Source organism: Sorex fumeus, unplaced genomic scaffold (genome assembly GCF_029834395.1).
Source record: "Sorex fumeus unplaced genomic scaffold, SorFum_2.1 ptg000002l, whole genome shotgun sequence".
Classification (NCBI taxonomy): Eukaryota; Metazoa; Chordata; class Mammalia; order Eulipotyphla; family Soricidae; genus Sorex; species Sorex fumeus.
The window spans coordinates 18,498,653-18,514,888 of record NW_026606059.1 but is presented as its reverse complement, the minus strand read 5'-3'; the positions used below and the strand labels follow the sequence as shown (position 1 = coordinate 18,514,888).

The following is a 16,236-nucleotide window of genomic DNA, read 5'->3' as shown; positions in this document are numbered from 1 at the left end:
AACAACCGAACCCAAGAAAAGATAGATAGATATGGTAGGAACTAAAATATGTTAGCTATGTACCGTAGCTTCAGAGAGATTCAGACCTCGAGTGAGAACACAGGAAGGGGGGGGCGGAGGAAACACGGTGGGACCCCTGCTTCCACGTCTCAATCCCCCAGCACCCCACGTTTCTTCTAGCCCTTGAGCTCCACAGGGTGTTTTTCTCCCAAAGAATGGAACTTCAAAAAAGGATGGGGATTATCTACAAACAATCACACACAAAATATCAAATATACAAAGATGTGTAGCCCCCCCCAAAAAAGTCAATCAAAGATATTTTTGAAATAATGGTCCCCATAACATTGTTAGAGGAAAATTGCAACAAAAAGAAAGCTGAAATAGTAACTTAATATAAAACAAATGGAATTTGAACAACAAAAATAAGGCATAATATTTATTGATTTTCAGTAAGAGTCACAAAAAAAGAGTGTCTGCATCTTGGTGCTCCAAAGTAAACCTTCTAGAATTTCAATAAGACAGAACAGAGCTCTTTTTCAGAAATTTCTGGTGTGAGAACTTATGTGTCCCACTCTGAACTCTTAAAATGATTTGATTTCTTTTGTCAATTCAATCATCACTAGACACATTCATATTTATTGTAGTTCTAATATTCTATCATATTCTGCTGGTCCATTCTCCCTAAGTATCTTATAAGCACTCACATTTTTGTTTTGCTTTGGTTTTTTTTTTTTTTACCACATCTGGCAATGCTTCGGGCTTACTCCTGACTCAGTGCTCAGGAATCAGTCTTGACTGGGCATAGGAGACCATGTGGGATGCTGAGGATTAATCCCAGGCCAGCTACATGCAAGACAATCACCCTCCCTGTGCTACTCTCTTTTACGACTTTTTGTTTGGGTGACTTCCAAAGTGCCATAGTCAGAATTATGTTATTGTTGATGTTAATATTGTTATTGTCCTTAGAAGGAGCTAAAGAGAGAGTATTGAGTGATCATTTCCATGAGACCAGATTTCTTTTTCTTGGAGTGGGGGTATTGGGCCACATCCAGCAGTCCTCATGGGTTACTTCTGACTCTGAGCTCAGGAATTACTTCAAGAGGTGCTTAGGGGACCATATGGGGTACCGGGAATTGAACCCAGGTCAGTCATGTGCAAGACAAGTGCGCAGCCTGCTGGACTATCTCTCTGGCCCTGAGACCAGCACTCTTTCTTTCATTAGTATGACAACTCATCTATTTTTTTTTCTTTTGCTCTTTGGGTCACACCTGGTGATGCACAGGGGTTACTCCTGGCCCTTCACTCAGGAATTACTCCTGGCAGTGCTCGGAGGACCATTTGGGATGCTGGGAATCGAACCCGGGTCAGCCACATGCAAGGCAAATGCCCTAATCACTGTGCTATCGCTCCAGCCCCACTCATGGTCTTCTTTGGAACAGGTCACATAGCTTCTCTGAGTCTCAGTGAGTCTTTGAAGCAAGTAAATGGGGTTTGAATGTCATCAAGACTTCATATCCCTCTAATGGCTCTTTGTTTTATTGGTTTTCTGGACCAGCTAGCAGTGCTCAGGGCTTAGTCCTGGCTCTGTGCTCAGGGGTCACTCCTGGAGCACCTGGGGGATGGGGTGCTGGGATCAAACCCACGTGCCCCGCCCAGTTTCGATCACTCTGGACCCTAAAGATTTTTTTCTATTGCATAATTTTTTCTCATATCTTTTTTTCCCCTAAAATTACATATTGGGAGAAACACTTCTCTGATAAACTTTTTTTTTTGCTTTTTGGGTCACACCAAGCGATGCACCGGGGTTACTCCTGGCTCTGCACTCAGGAATTACTCCTGGCGGTGCTCGGGGGACCATATGGGATGCTGGGAATCGAACCCAGGTCAGCCTCGTGCAAGGCAAACGCCCTACCCACTGTGCTATCGCTCCAGCCCCTTCTCTGGTAAACTTTATGGAATATAGAAATTAACTTCTCCTTTTCTGAGTCTTGCCAAGCTGGTGGATGAAGATGGTGTGTCAGACAGATAGAGGGGGTTTGCGTGCTTGCCTTACGTCCATCTGACCTGCTTTCAATCCCTGGCACTGCATAATCCCTTAAGCATTGCCAGGAGTGATCTCTGAGTACAGGGCCAGGAGTAAGCCCAGGAAACTGCCATAGGTGGCCCTGATGTGGACAGATGATGATAACTGGTGGTGGAAAGGCTAGAGGTCACCGTTGCTTCTCAGCCTGAGGTGTTGTCCTCTGAGGTACCATTGGGGGCTGAGCAATTGTCTCTCACGTGACTTGGGCGCTATCCCTGTGACACCTCCGCCTTGTTCAGCTGCGTTGCAGGCACTCAAGAGAAAGAAGAGATTTGAGAAGCAGCTCTCTCAGATTGACGGCACACTCTCCACCATCGAGTTCCAGAGAGAAGCCCTGGAAAACTCACACACGAACACTGAGGTGTTAAGGAATATGGGCTTTGCGGCCAAAGCCATGAAATCCATTCATCAAAACATGTGAGTGACTTTGCCCTCCACCCCTGTGCCGCTCCGGTCAGGAATTCTTCAGTGCTGAGAAATCCCATGGGCTTTGATGATGATCCTGGCAGAAACGGGCTGACTCACTTGGACTTGCTTCCATGTTGGATGGATTGCTTCCTCAGATAGCCACTTACTATAGTGGTAAACAATGACCTGAAACAAAACAAAAAATGAACATGTACTTAGTCCTTAATGTTGCCCAGTTATGTGCGTATTATCCAACACTCATCTGTGCATACTTTCATTTTATAATTTTCAGAAGGTTTAAATGGTAGCGTCGGGGAGATTGTTAACGTGGCTGTCAAACTGGTGAAATTCAGAGTCACTGGGAAACTGATAAGGTCCACACAACTCACTAGCTCCTTCAGTAAGGGGGCCAGAGCCCAAGCCTTGTCCAGCAGCTGGGGCACTTGCCTTGCATGCAGCCAACCTGGGTTCAATCCCTGGCACCCCATATGAGCCTCAAAACCCCTCCAGGAAAGATACCTGAGCACAGAGTAAGCTGTGAGCATCAACGGGTATGCCCAGCTCCCTGCATTCTCCCCACCGAAAAAAGTCCTTATACAACACGTAGACCACTTGCCTACTGTCTTGCACATGACTGACCTGGGTTCAATCCCCAGCACCCCATATGGTCTCCCAGCCCACCAGGGGTGACCCCTGAGCACAGAGCCAAGAGTTAACCCTGAGCACTGTGGCATGTGGCCTAAAAACCAAAGCCAACCAATCAAAAAAAAAACAGTAAGAATTGGGCCCTTATGTTTTAAATTGAATCCCCCCCCAAATGAACCTGATGCTAGTGTTTGAGAACAGTTATCAAAAAATGATAGTTGTATTTATGGATTTGTGGTTTAGATTTTCAGGGTTCCTATCTTAGTTTCATGGGCATTTCTTTCCAGGCAAATTGCTTTGCCACTCCCTGAGAATATCCATATCTGTAAATTGAATATAATCATAGTATTTACCTTTTGGTTATTATGAGGGTCAATAAACTACTAAATACAAAGTTCTTAGCATAACTTCTGTCACCACAGTGATCCTTAGTGACTATGGTTTTGGTGCAGTGACAATTTCCTTTCCATTCTCACTTGGGAAATAAATAGCTCTGACCCAAACTTTTCCTAGAATTTGATGTGATAGTCCAGGATGATGCCCCCAAACAGTAAATTCCAGGGGTTGTAGAGAAGTTTCCGTGGATAGGAAAAGGTGGAAGGAGGGTAGGCTGGGGTCAGTGGACACATAGCCGTACTAAGAAATTTTTTGCTTTGACAATACATGGACAGTTATTATTTTGACAGATGCAAAAAGATCAGTAGGTTCATTGTCAGGGACAAAATTCTCTAGGTTGCTTTAAGCTGAGTGCTAAAAGGTATCGCAAAACCATGGCCTTTAAAAAGGTATCGCAAAACCATGGCCTTTACACATCCAGTTTACTTAGCAGTATATCTGATTGTGTTCTTTTTGAGAGAAAAATTAACTCACTTCCAGGCCCAAACTTTAACTCTTTAACTCTCCTCATCTTACTTTTAACAAATATGTTCATTAAATATTAGCTATAGGGGTGGAGCGATAGTACAGTGGGTAGGGCATTTGCCTTGCACGGGGCTGACCCGGATTCGATCTCCAGCATCCCATATGGTCTCCCGAGTAATTCCTGAGTGCAGAGGCAGGAGTAATCCCTGAACACTACTGGCTGTGACCCAAAAAAGTGTTTCCCCCATAGTAGCTATGAATATAATAATGGAGAGAACAGGTGTTAAGAATATTCTCTTTGGGGGACTGAGAACATTGGGTAGGGCATTTGCCTTGCATGCAGCTAACCTGGATTTGACCCCTGTTATGTCATATTGTTCCTCATGCTCCACTAGGAGTGATTCCTGTGCACATAGCCAGGAGTAAGCCCTGAGCACTGCAGGATGTGGCCACCTCCCCCCCCAAAAAATGCAAAATTATCTTTTGTTACTACATGAAATGATCTCACAATGCTCAAGTTTTCTTGAGATGAACCTGGGAATTTGAACAAAATGATTCATTCCTTTGGGAATTAAAGTTACAAGTTTAGGTGACTTGATAATGAGCAAAACCGTCACTGTCCATTTACCCCGTCACTTTGGCCTGTTTTCAGAGACGTGAGAGTGAGTGGAATAGAGAAGCAGGGCAGAGCCTAATGCTGAATACTGGATGCAGATTTAGGGGCCATGGGACTCTGGAGCTAGAAACTGTCTTTGTTGAAGCCGTGTTCCCCAGTCTGGGGGCCCTGCACTCCTCTGCGGACAGTTCTGAGTTTTCATGGGGGTTTCTAGTCCAGTCCCTGCTCATGCCAGTAATTCCTCAGCATAAGCAGTTACTGGAAGACCTCAGGACTATTGTCCAGGACACTGCTGGTCATTCTGAAAAAGAGCTCCCCTGTTTCACTGCACCAGACGGTGATGCTGGCTGAGAATGTCACTCCATCCACAACACCATTTCCTCAGGAGCTGATTTGCAGAAACATATGTTTGGTTTTGGGGTGTGTGTGTGTGTGTGTGTGTGTGTGTGTGTGTGTGTGTTTTGGGTCACACCCAGCGATGCTCAGAGGTTACTCCTGGCTCTGCACTCAGGAACTACTCCCGGTGGTGCTTGGGGGACCATATGGGATGCTGGAAATTGAACCTGGGTTGGCCGCATGCAAGGTAAACACCCTCCCCGCTGGGCTAATGCTCCAGCCCCGCAACATATGTTTGAATTATGTTTGATTTTTTAGTTTAGTTCTGGTTTTTTTTTGTTGTTTTTTTTTTTTTTTTCCTTTTGGGTCACACCTGGAAATGCACAGGGGTTACTCCTGACTCATGCACTGGTTATTCCTGGGTCACGCACTCAGGAATTACTCCTGGCAGTGCTTGGGGGACCATATGGGATGCTGGGAATTGAACCCAGGTAGGCTGCATGCAAAGCAAATGCCCTGCCCTCTGTGCTATTGCCCCAGTCCTACCCTCTGTGCTATCGTTGGGTGGGAAGGACTTGGCTCCAGGCCCTGAGAGTCTCATGGCTTCCACAAAGATTGGCCGTCATTCCAGCAGGGTTCGCCAGGTCACACTTCTGGTGCTGGGGTTGGACAACTCGGTGGTAGAGTTGGTAGAACTCAGGGACTGTCACATACCCGCCTCCTCATGCTCTGCTGCCTGGACCATCTTCCCAGGCCTATGTTTAATACTGGATGGCCCCACCAGACAATTGCAAAAAGGATCTACACATATTGTTGATTATGAAGCTATTGATCACCAGAGACTCCCCGATGTTAGGGCTAATAGTATGATTTTTAAAAAATATCTGTGCACAGAGCTGGAGCAAGAGGTGGTCCAGTCCAGCAGGTAGGGTGTTTGCCTTGCATGCAGCCCACCCTGGTTCAGTCTTCGGCATCACATATGGTCCTGGAGCACGGCCAGGAGTGATTGCTGAGAACAGAGTCAGGAGTAACTCCTCAGCACCTCCAGGTGTGGCCCAAACACTAAAAAAACAAACCAGCAAAACTGTACACGGATAGGGTCATTACTTTTTAGATGCAAATTATTGTAAAGGTGAACACATGACCAACTAGGAATTTTTGGTTTTATCTACTGGAAAAAAACAAAGTTTCTATGGCTTGAACTCACGGTCCCTGTAGAATTCTATCTAAGTTCATTATTTTAAATAAAAATTCTAAGACATTTCAACAAAATTTATTTCCTAGGGATCTAAACAAAATAGATGATTTGATGCAAGAGATTACAGAACAACAGGATATTGCTCAAGAAATCTCAGAGGCATTTTCTCAACGGACTGGATTTGGTGATGAATTTGATGAGGTGGGTAACTCAATATAAAACTCCCGGCTGTGGACCGGAGAGAGAGTACAGCAGGTAAGGTACTTGTCTTGCACGTAGCTTACCCAGATTCGATTCCTGGCGCCTCATATGATCCCCACGTTTCGCCACAAATAAGCCCTGAGCACTGAGCCAGGAGTAAGTCTTGACCACAATCAGAGGTAGCCCCCATACCAAAAAACCAGCACTCTTCACAGGAAGAAATGAAGTGTCTGTAGCTCCGATTTAAAGGAAAGATTAATATACTTTGGCAAACAACCCTCTAATTAAGTTTTCGGCTATTAAGGAAGAGCGGTATGTGATTATGTAAAGTTAGTGACTTTTAATGGTCGCAACCTAAATAGCCCCATTACGAGGAATTGAATGCTCGAACATGTGTGCAAAACCAAGCCGACTGTGTCACTCTGTAAGGAGCAGATGGATCATGCCTCGTCATTGTCGTCAAATTAGAGGTTAGGGTGCCTCTGTTTTTGACTCAGGCGATGAAACCAAATAAATGTGGAGTGGCTTTATTAGCACACATTCCATTTAAACTCCTCAGCCCAGTAATACAGACTATAATTGTAATGGTGCTGTCTACACTGTGAATTTCAATTGTTCTATTTAAAGCATATACAAAACAGGACTAGTATGTATTTTTGAATAACTTCAATTTCATAGATTAGTATGGTGGAGAATCTGTCTTCCCACATCTCTGTGGTAAAAAGAAATGATAGCCTCATATATATATATGTATATATATATATATATATATATATATAATGGGTTTCCACGCATTTGAGGCAATGGAATTGGGTGTCAGCAGTTTTAGATGGTGAAGGCTGGGGCTGGAAAAACAATTGACTTCTGGGCTAAATACTTTCTACCATCTATTTTTGGTGACCAGCGAGATAAGGATATATTTGTGAAAACATGTTTAAAAGGTTGCAGGAAACAGAAATAGCAGCTAAGTAGACTGTGTGACAGACACCATATGTGGCCTGCAAAGCTTAAAATATTGTTATCTGTCCACTTACAGAAAAAAAAATTGCCACTGCCTGTGTAGGCTAACAAGCATTTTCACAGTGCATTTGTGATATGTCAGGAAGGGTTCTGGGCTTCAGAGGATTTGTTCCTCAACAGTGTGATCTTTTCACTTTTCTTATCCTTAGTTTTCCTATCTGGCAGCGAAAAGTTCCTTGGAGCCAGAGAGATAGCAAAAGGGGTTAAGGCACTTACTTGTCTTGCATGTGATATAATACTCCTGAGAACCTCAAGCTAGGAGCACTGCCTGGTGAGGCCCTGAACTAAGAGAGAAAGAGAGTAAAAGGGAGAGAGAGGGAGGGATTGAGAGGGAGATGAAGAGAGAGAGAGGGGGGGGGAGAGGATAGGAGGGAGGGAGGGAGGGAGAGAGGGAGAGAAAGAAAAATAGGGAGAGAGACAGAGGGAAAGAGAGAGATTTTGAGAGTAATCAGTACCTGGATTACTGATTATCTCTGAAGTTTCTTAAAGTTTAAAATTCCTCAGTAAATGACCAAGTAAATATCTGGTAGCTGAAAGGTGAACATGATAAAGGGGAGATGAATATTCTGTTGCCATCGTACTTGCTAGAGAAAATATCAGCATCTTTTCATCTATTGATAACTGGTGAGTGGTATTGGTGATTCTGGGCACACAGACAATAATTGATAGTGGGTTCTACCATTTCTGTATTTGTTACATGTGTTTCTGATCAGTTGGGAGCAGATATAGTACATTCCAAAGGGTCTATTTTTTAATTATTTGATTTTATACTGCCAGGGATTGAACCCAAGACTCTTGCATGCAAGGCATGTACTTTTCCACTGGGCCACAGCCCAGTCCCTGAAAAACAAAAGACCTTGTGCAGTTGCTGGAGCCATAGCATAACGGGTAGGGCACTCGTCTTGCATGGATTCGATTCCCAGCATCCCATATGATCCCCCCGGCACTGCCAGGAGTAATTCCTGAGTGCAGAGCCAGGAGTAATCCCTGAGCATCTCCGAGTGTGACCCAAAAAGGAAAAAAAACAAAACAAAACAAAACCTTTTGCAGACACTTGGTTCTCATGGGCTGTGGAGAGCCGGAAAACACACACCATGATCCCGTGACAGGGCAGCTGGTCCAATGCTAAACACATTCATCTTTCTTTTGTGAAGTAATTTAGCTGAGATCAGATTTTTGTTTAAATGCTGTGATGGCTTGGAATGATGCACTTAGCCCATAAAATCATTACACCCATTTTAGTATTTATCATTAAATATTATTAATAAATAATTTATTTATTAATATTTATTATTTATTTATATACCTCTCCTCTGACTTTCAATAGTAAGCTGTTTCAGCATATGGACTATTGGCTTAAATTTGTGTTCCCAGGATAGAGTTGATACTTGACTTGTAATAAAGTCTGTAAGTTTGTTCAGCGATGTTTAAATGAAGAATCTCCTGAGTTGAAATTATACTTTTTTTTTTCCCAGGTCATTTCTGATAGTGACAACTTTAGAATTCCAATGACAATGAGTTTCGTTTTGACAGATCTGAGAGTTTGTAAGCAGAACCTGGTTTAATTCTCAGCACCCTCGTATAGTCCCCCTGAGCACCGCCAGAAATGACCCCTGAGTACAACTGGATGTGGCCCCCAAGTCCAAACAAACCAAAACCAAAACCATATTAGTTTTGACTTTCAACCTTTCTCTGAGGAGTCACGAAGCCGGTTAGAATGAATTTATCACAGAGCACCTTATATCTGTCGTCAGGCTACTTTTACTCTTAAAGTCATTTTTTAATTTAATTTAATTTTTATAAAGTTACTCACAGTAGTTCACTACAGATAATATTTAAACACTCATCCCACCACCGTGCACCTTCCCACCACCATAAGAGGAAAATGTGTGATTGTTGTATTTCATCCCGGAGCCCTTTAAGCCCTTGTATAAGAGATTACAAGCATGTTTGTTAAACCCGAACAAAACTAATGTGTGCTACTTTAGGTACATCAGTGGGCTAGAGGATAAGAGGTCACCAGGACGTTGTGGGTGGCTCTCTTCCAGGAGCTTTAGTTTATAGTTTCTGGATCTGGGTCGTTGATGAGATTACATGGCGCCAGGGGCAGTTTGTGGGTGTGACTGCCAAGCTACTGGAAAACTGGGGGCTTGGGGGAAGGAGGCCCAGTCCATTTCCTACCGAGCTTGGAGATCTCGGTCACGGGTCCTGCATACCTGGGTTTTTCTGCAGGTTCCCTCATAGATGAGGCTCGTCCGAGCATGTGGAGAGTGGCCTTGAGGATGGCTGCGATTGGGTTCTGGAGGTTTTTGGCTGCCAGGGTTCTGCTGGGACAGGGAGGGAAATTCAATCATCCCCCCCCCATTTGCCCTGGTGAAGACAGCCTGGCGGGTGATGAGGACATTCTATTTACTCTTAAAGTTAAGTATTCTCTTTTCAAGGTTCATGGGGCGAAGAATAGTTTAGGATTAAACTATACCCTCTGTGTTTATCACCAAAAGAAAGACATATGCCTAGTTTGACTTAACTTTTTCTTAAACACAAACACATAGTATGATTTATATTGGTATTGGTAATTAACAAAGTGACCAAGTGTCTCTGATCTTTTTTTTCTTTACTTTCTGTATATTATGGATTTAAAATACTTGCTGTTTTATTTTCAGTAGCATTAGCCCAGCCGAAAATATTTATTTCTTCCAATTAAACTTTCACAGATTTTTAATTCAACAGCAGAAAAGAAAAGATGCATTGACAAAATGACAAGCAATGTGTAAATTTCCTAGATACGGTGGTGGTTATATATTCAGCTAGCACAAATTGGATAACTGTTTACTGAAGTATTATAAGATTAACAACAACAAATTTGCACAGCCCCAAATATTCATTTTTTAATCATTGTTCAGTGTTGCAAAAAATACTTAGTCTTAAAATAAATATTCCGTTTCACTGGGTTCTCACATATCAATTGGGTAGCAGATGTTCTTGTTATTGTGTTTGGGGAAAGCCACTTCTTGAAACGTTAACTCCGTAATTCTTTCTTTCTCCTGTGTTCAGGATGAGTTGATGGCAGAACTTGAAGAACTGGAGCAGGAGGAATTAAATAAGAAGATGACAAACATCCGACTTCCAAATGTGCCTTCCTCCTCCCTCCCGGCCCAGCCCGCTAGGACGCCAAGCGCGGCCTCTGCACGCCAGCCCCGGGCAGGTCTGTTCCCCATAGCGACTCTACTCATTTGTCTGAGATAAAGCCAGCCCCAGCCATCCCTGTTAGCGCTTATTTTTATTTCATAAATATACATCTCTTCATACATAATTCATTCCAGCTTCCTGTGCCGAAAGCATGAATGTCATCAAGTAATAATGTTTTGGGTTTTGGACCATACCCAGCAGTGCTCAGGGACTTGGGGTTGTTTCTTCTGATGGGGGGGGGGTGGAAATGAATCACGCGGTGCTGGACTCACACCTGGCCTTCACACCTCACACGCCCTTGGCCCTTGAGTTCTCTCACTGGTTCCCAGAAAACTCATTTTGATCCATTTTCTGTTTCAGCATCTTCCCGGAGGAGGGCGGAAGACGAGGACGATGATTTCAAAGAACTGGCAGCTTGGGCCACTTAAATGAGAACAGGAATTCTTTCCATCTCTATGAGCTATGCAGGACACATGAGAAAGCATGTTTTTCCAAGTTCAGAATGTAACGAAGGTCCGATGTTGTATGTGCGACTGGATGAGTAATTGTTTTTAAACTTTGTGAGTCAAAGTTTTCAAAGGAGTTGCGTGCTGACGGAATCGGGGTGGATAGGAGCTACCTGGTCACTTCTTGCCCCATCCCCCACCTTCCCCGGGGGCTGGGGGGCATTCTATCATATTCTCTATTGTATTTCTGATGCTGGCACATAGTTGGTGCTTCCCAAACATTTGTGGAAAGGAAAACAATTCTGACGACTCATAAAGCATAAGTTTGGAGCTGGAGAGATAGCAGAGCCCTTAGGGCACTCACTTGCCTTGCAAGCAGCTGACCCGGCTTCGACCCCCATCATCCCATGAGGTCGGCCATGCATCTCCAGTAATAATTCGTAAGCACAGAACTTGGAGAAACTCCTGAGCATTGCCAGGTGTGGCCCCCAGACCAAAAAGACAAAAGAACAGAAAGCCTGCTTCTGGAAGGCCTTTATGCTGACAGCGTTTATGCTCGCTGAGGGGTATCACTATCTTTTCTGTACCCATTATGTCTTTGCTGTGGATCCACTTTAGACAGGGTGGCAGTTGCCACCACTGTAAAGACCCCATCTCTTCTGAGAGTGACTTTATGTAGAGAAGAACCCGCATGAGTCTATATGGAAATGGTTTTATTTTTATCTCGCCATTTGAAACATTAAAAGGGCTTTAATTGACATTTATTATGCCAATTAAGCTTGAAATGGGGCAATGGCTGCGTTTCCCCAAATGTCTGAGAGCACTAACAGCCTCAGCTGTTAGGAGAGTCCCCTGGGTGTCGTTGAGTCACTTAGGGAGCTGCGTTAACAGGCCCGGGCCATTATGGTGCTGTTAGGGCTCAGCTCACTAAATGTGGCAATGTTCATTCTGTCCTGTTTTGTGTTCTCTTGTACAGTTATTTACACTTTATGGCACACTCTTTGTAAATACTTAAAAATATAGGCAATTAGAAGTCTATCCTGAATAAAATTTGGGCCACTGGTGTTTGTAAATGAAAATCAGTTTCAGTTTATTTATTGCCCGTAATATGTCATGGACCATAAAATGATAGATATCATTATATGTGGGGCTGGAGAGAGAGTACAGGTTAGGGTTAGGGTTCGGATTAGTTCTGGCACCGTATCTGGATGGTTCCTGAGAACTGTCAGGAGGAATCTCTGAGAACAGGGCTACGAATAAGTCCTGAGCACTGCGGGGGTGACCTCAAACCTAATACATACCATAATAATAATGATTAGGGGCTGGAGCAATAGCACAGTGGGTAGGGCGTTTGCCTTGCACGCGGCCATCCCCGGTTCGATTCCCAGCATCCCATATGGTCCCCTGAGCACCGCCAGGGGTAATTCCTGAGTGCAGAGCCAGGAGTAACCCCTGTGCATCACCAGGTGTGACCCAAAAAGCCAAAATCATCATCATCATCATCATCATCATTAGAGGGAATGTCCTGGTATTCCCTGCACTCACTGAACAACCTTGAGGTAGTAGTCCTGAGTCCCAGCTCTTGCTCCTTCACTTATACAGGAACTGCCTAAACCTGGAACGTTTGTTTCTTCACTGAGAAATTCTTAGATTTCTGCACTAAGAAATCTCCATATCACTGTGGCTCAATCCAAACATGAACCTGTGTACGCTGTTTTTCTTGGCAGTCTCTCCAACCTCTACAACACAGATACACCATCTTAGTTCTGAAACTGCATGAAGTGTAACTGAAATATAACTCAGTTATTGTTCCTTTGCCTTTTAAGGGCTGTGAAGACACTAACTCTATTTATACCATTTGCAGTATTAGTATTCACAGACGGCATTCAATAATAGTTGTGAAATCAATAGCTGTTTTTGGTTTTAAATCTTTGTTTGAAACCTGTCACTGTCACTGTCCTGCTGCTGTTCATCAATTTGCTCAAGTGGGCCCAGTAACGTCTTCATTGTGAGACTTGTTGTTACTGTTTTTGGCATATTGAATACTTCAAGGGTAGCTTGCCAGGCTTTGCCGTGCGGGCGAGATACTATGATCAAATATAAAACCTATGATCAAATAATAGGTAGTGAAAATTTGCCTTCTATTCTGAAGCAAATACACAACTTGGCCAAAGTATAAAACAGTTTCTAGACATTGTACAATGGATGGCACTGGACTGTGATTCCGGAAAGAGAAAACATTTCAGCTGCCCACCTCACCACTCTGAGGGAAGGGCGTGGAGTCTGCTAGCCTCAGTGATGGGAGGAACCTGTCTGGGTGAGTCTTGGAACTGGGCGAGGGAGAGAAAGAGAGAGGCAGAGAGAAATGCAGAGAGATAGACAGAACAGAGATTTGCAGAGAGATCCTTTCAAGTTCTATGTTTTCAAACATATCAATTACATTTTTTTTCTTTGTGTTGAGTAATAGGATGAGCATTTAAGCTAACTTGAGAAAAAAATTTGATTTAAAGAGGTGATTGAGGTAGTTCCTGAATCAAAGGAAATGCTTAAAATGCAAATCAAAGACTCTTAAAAGGCAAATGGGAGGCTCCAGATACTCCCTCATCTAAAATGCAGACTGCTGGTTAAATAAGCAACTACCACCTGGAGCAAGTTGCTATTCTGCTTTTAAGTGAAACTGCATCACTGGGATGTTTGAGTGGCTGAGAGTGGCACAGTGACTAGCTCTGAAGCCAGCCTCTGGAACTGAGATGCAGGATGGGAGATTTACTCTAACAATCAATGCGCTCCTTTCTGGAAAAGGGAATGAATGCAAACTAATCTTAAGCAATAGGCCTTCACTCAGCCACTGTCCCTTTAGTTCCAAACTACAGCATTTTCTCATCCTTGGTAAACACAACCTGAGTATTGTTTTATTTAGTAGAAATTGAAGTGGGAAAGAGTTTGTATCCCACAATGGTATGTCTCTTATTAAAACAAATTGGATAATGTGTCAAAGTTAGTAATTCGAAGAAGGAGAAGAAAAAAGGAAACTGCAACTAATAAGGACATCTGGGACCATTACATTTACAGCCCCGGGGAACAAATTGGTGAAATGTTGGTTGCTTTTTTTTTCATCTGTTGACTTTCTTCTCCCTGTCTCCTTAATTTCAGACAGATATTAATGTTTCTACTGGAGAAAGCATTTTGTAAAATGGCAAGAAACTTCCTCCAACTTCAAATTCACTTTGCCTCATTTGTTTCTAGCTTACTGGAAGTTATTTTCAGAAGAACAAAGCTTAGCATACATGAAGGGAGTACAGACAAGACCAAGCATAGATCTGATTATGAATTATTCTCCTGAATTTCTAATATTCACAAACTATTGAAGGTTACACATGCACTGTCATTTATGCTATCAGAGAATTGAGCAGAGAGAGAAAAATTCCTCCACTTTAGGCTTCTCTATGGAGCACTGTATCCATGAAATTGTAACCATGTGCTTGATTATTTTATTATATGTAATAGGACTATAAATACACAAATATGTGTGGTTAGGCTACATGTACTTAAGTGCAGATTAAGTATGCTCCCATGCTTCCAGTATTGATATATCTGCCTTCTATACTCTTTTTTTGTTTGTTTATTTTTGGGCCATACCCAGTGATGCTCAAGGTTACTCCTGACTCTGCTCTCAGGAATTACTCCTAATAGTACTCAGGGGACCATATGGGATGCTGAAAATCAATTCTGGGTCTCCTATGTGGAGGGCAAGAGCTCTACCCACTGTTCTATTCCTCTGACCCTTCCTATGTCTTTTATATTCTTTGAAAGACTTTTCCCCTATATTTCCTAATCCCAGCTCTTGATTTTCATTGTTCCTAAAACAAGAATGGTTCACACATCCTTCATGATTGAGTTCTTTGGACTCTCTTCTTTGTATGTTTTCTTTAAAGATGAATTTTAAGTTCTAACTTCAATTGTCATGCTTAGGAAAAAAGAGTGCATGCATAAATTTATATGTTTGTCCAGTTAATAATGACTAAATACCCATAATGCCCTGCTATTTGAGCTAGTGTAGGGATTAAAACATGGTCTGAGTCATCATGGATATTTCTAGTCATGGCTTCTATATCTCAAGGACCAATTAACTAGAGATTTTATCTGGTTTTCTTGCCATATCTTAATTTCAACACTATTTTAAGTCAATTTTTTCCAATATTATTATATTCACTTCAGCTCTCTCTTGGTTACAGCTTACATGAAATATACATATTCCAAATTTTCACTCTCAACCTGTATTTGTGTTTGAATCAATAGTGAGTTTTATCAATAGTATTCAGTTGGATATTGCTTTTTAATCTACTTACTAACATCTGCCCTTGAACTGGGAAATTAATCATTCACATTTTTTTTTTTTTATTTCTTTATTGAATCACCGTGGGAAAGGTTACAAAGCTTTCAGGTTTAGGTCTCAGTCATGCAAATATCAAACACATTTCCCTTTACCAAAACTTATTTTTCACCATGAAGAACCCCAATAAAACCCCACCCCCCCACCCCTCCCAGTCCCTGTGGGGCAGATGAATTCTAGTTAACACTCTATCTGCTTTGATTAGATTCATTGTTTCAATAAAAGATTCACCACTATTATTTAGAGTTTACCCCCCCCAAATCAGACATGCTGAAAAAGCATTGTGAAGTGATTTGCTTTCTACAGCTGGGTTCAAGAATTAAATGTTGGTTTTGAATTTCTGCTATTTTACTTATTGACCCTGGAAGTATTTCTACTGAAAGTCAGATAGTTAAGAAATTGGTTTCTGTGCACTGGAGACGTGATCGTGCTGGAGAGCCGCTAGTGGGGGGCAACTGGTGGCCTCGGTAGGGCGTGAAGGGCGGAGCGAAACGCCCCCCTTCCCATGAGGTTTTAGTCGCCCCCAGTCCCCCGGCTCATACCTGCTGTCCACAAGGCTCCCATGCAGCCGCCATCTTTCTTTCCAGAGAGGAGAAGGCGACTGGGGCAACACCCTTTCCCCTCTGGACAGACCTGATGGCCTGGATTAACGCATAGTCCATTCACTTTTCTGCTCCAAGCTGCTGGGTTCTGCATTAAGTCCTTGTGCTTCTGGAGCCGTGGCCGTGCTGGAGAGCGGCTCACGGGGGGCAACTGGTGACCTCGGTAGGGCGTGAAGGATGGACCGGAACGCCCCCCTTCCCATGAGGTTTTAGTTGCCCCCACACCCCCGGCTCATAC

General features: G+C 43.0%; 1 protein-coding gene across 1 annotated transcript in view; it reads left to right on the top strand.

Annotated features, from left to right (window-relative positions):
• Positions 1-12,070, top strand: part of CHMP4C (charged multivesicular body protein 4C) — a 36,024-nt gene extending 23,954 nt beyond the window's left edge. The window contains exons 2-5 of the mRNA XM_056111095.1: positions 2,323-2,500; positions 6,234-6,348; positions 10,423-10,573; positions 10,918-12,070. Of these exons, the coding sequence (XP_055967070.1) occupies positions 2,323-2,500; positions 6,234-6,348; positions 10,423-10,573; positions 10,918-10,985 (512 nt within the window). The 3' untranslated portion in view covers positions 10,986-12,070. The remainder of the gene's footprint in view (positions 1-2,322; positions 2,501-6,233; positions 6,349-10,422; positions 10,574-10,917) is intronic.
• The last annotated feature ends 4,166 nt before the right edge of the window (positions 12,071-16,236 follow it).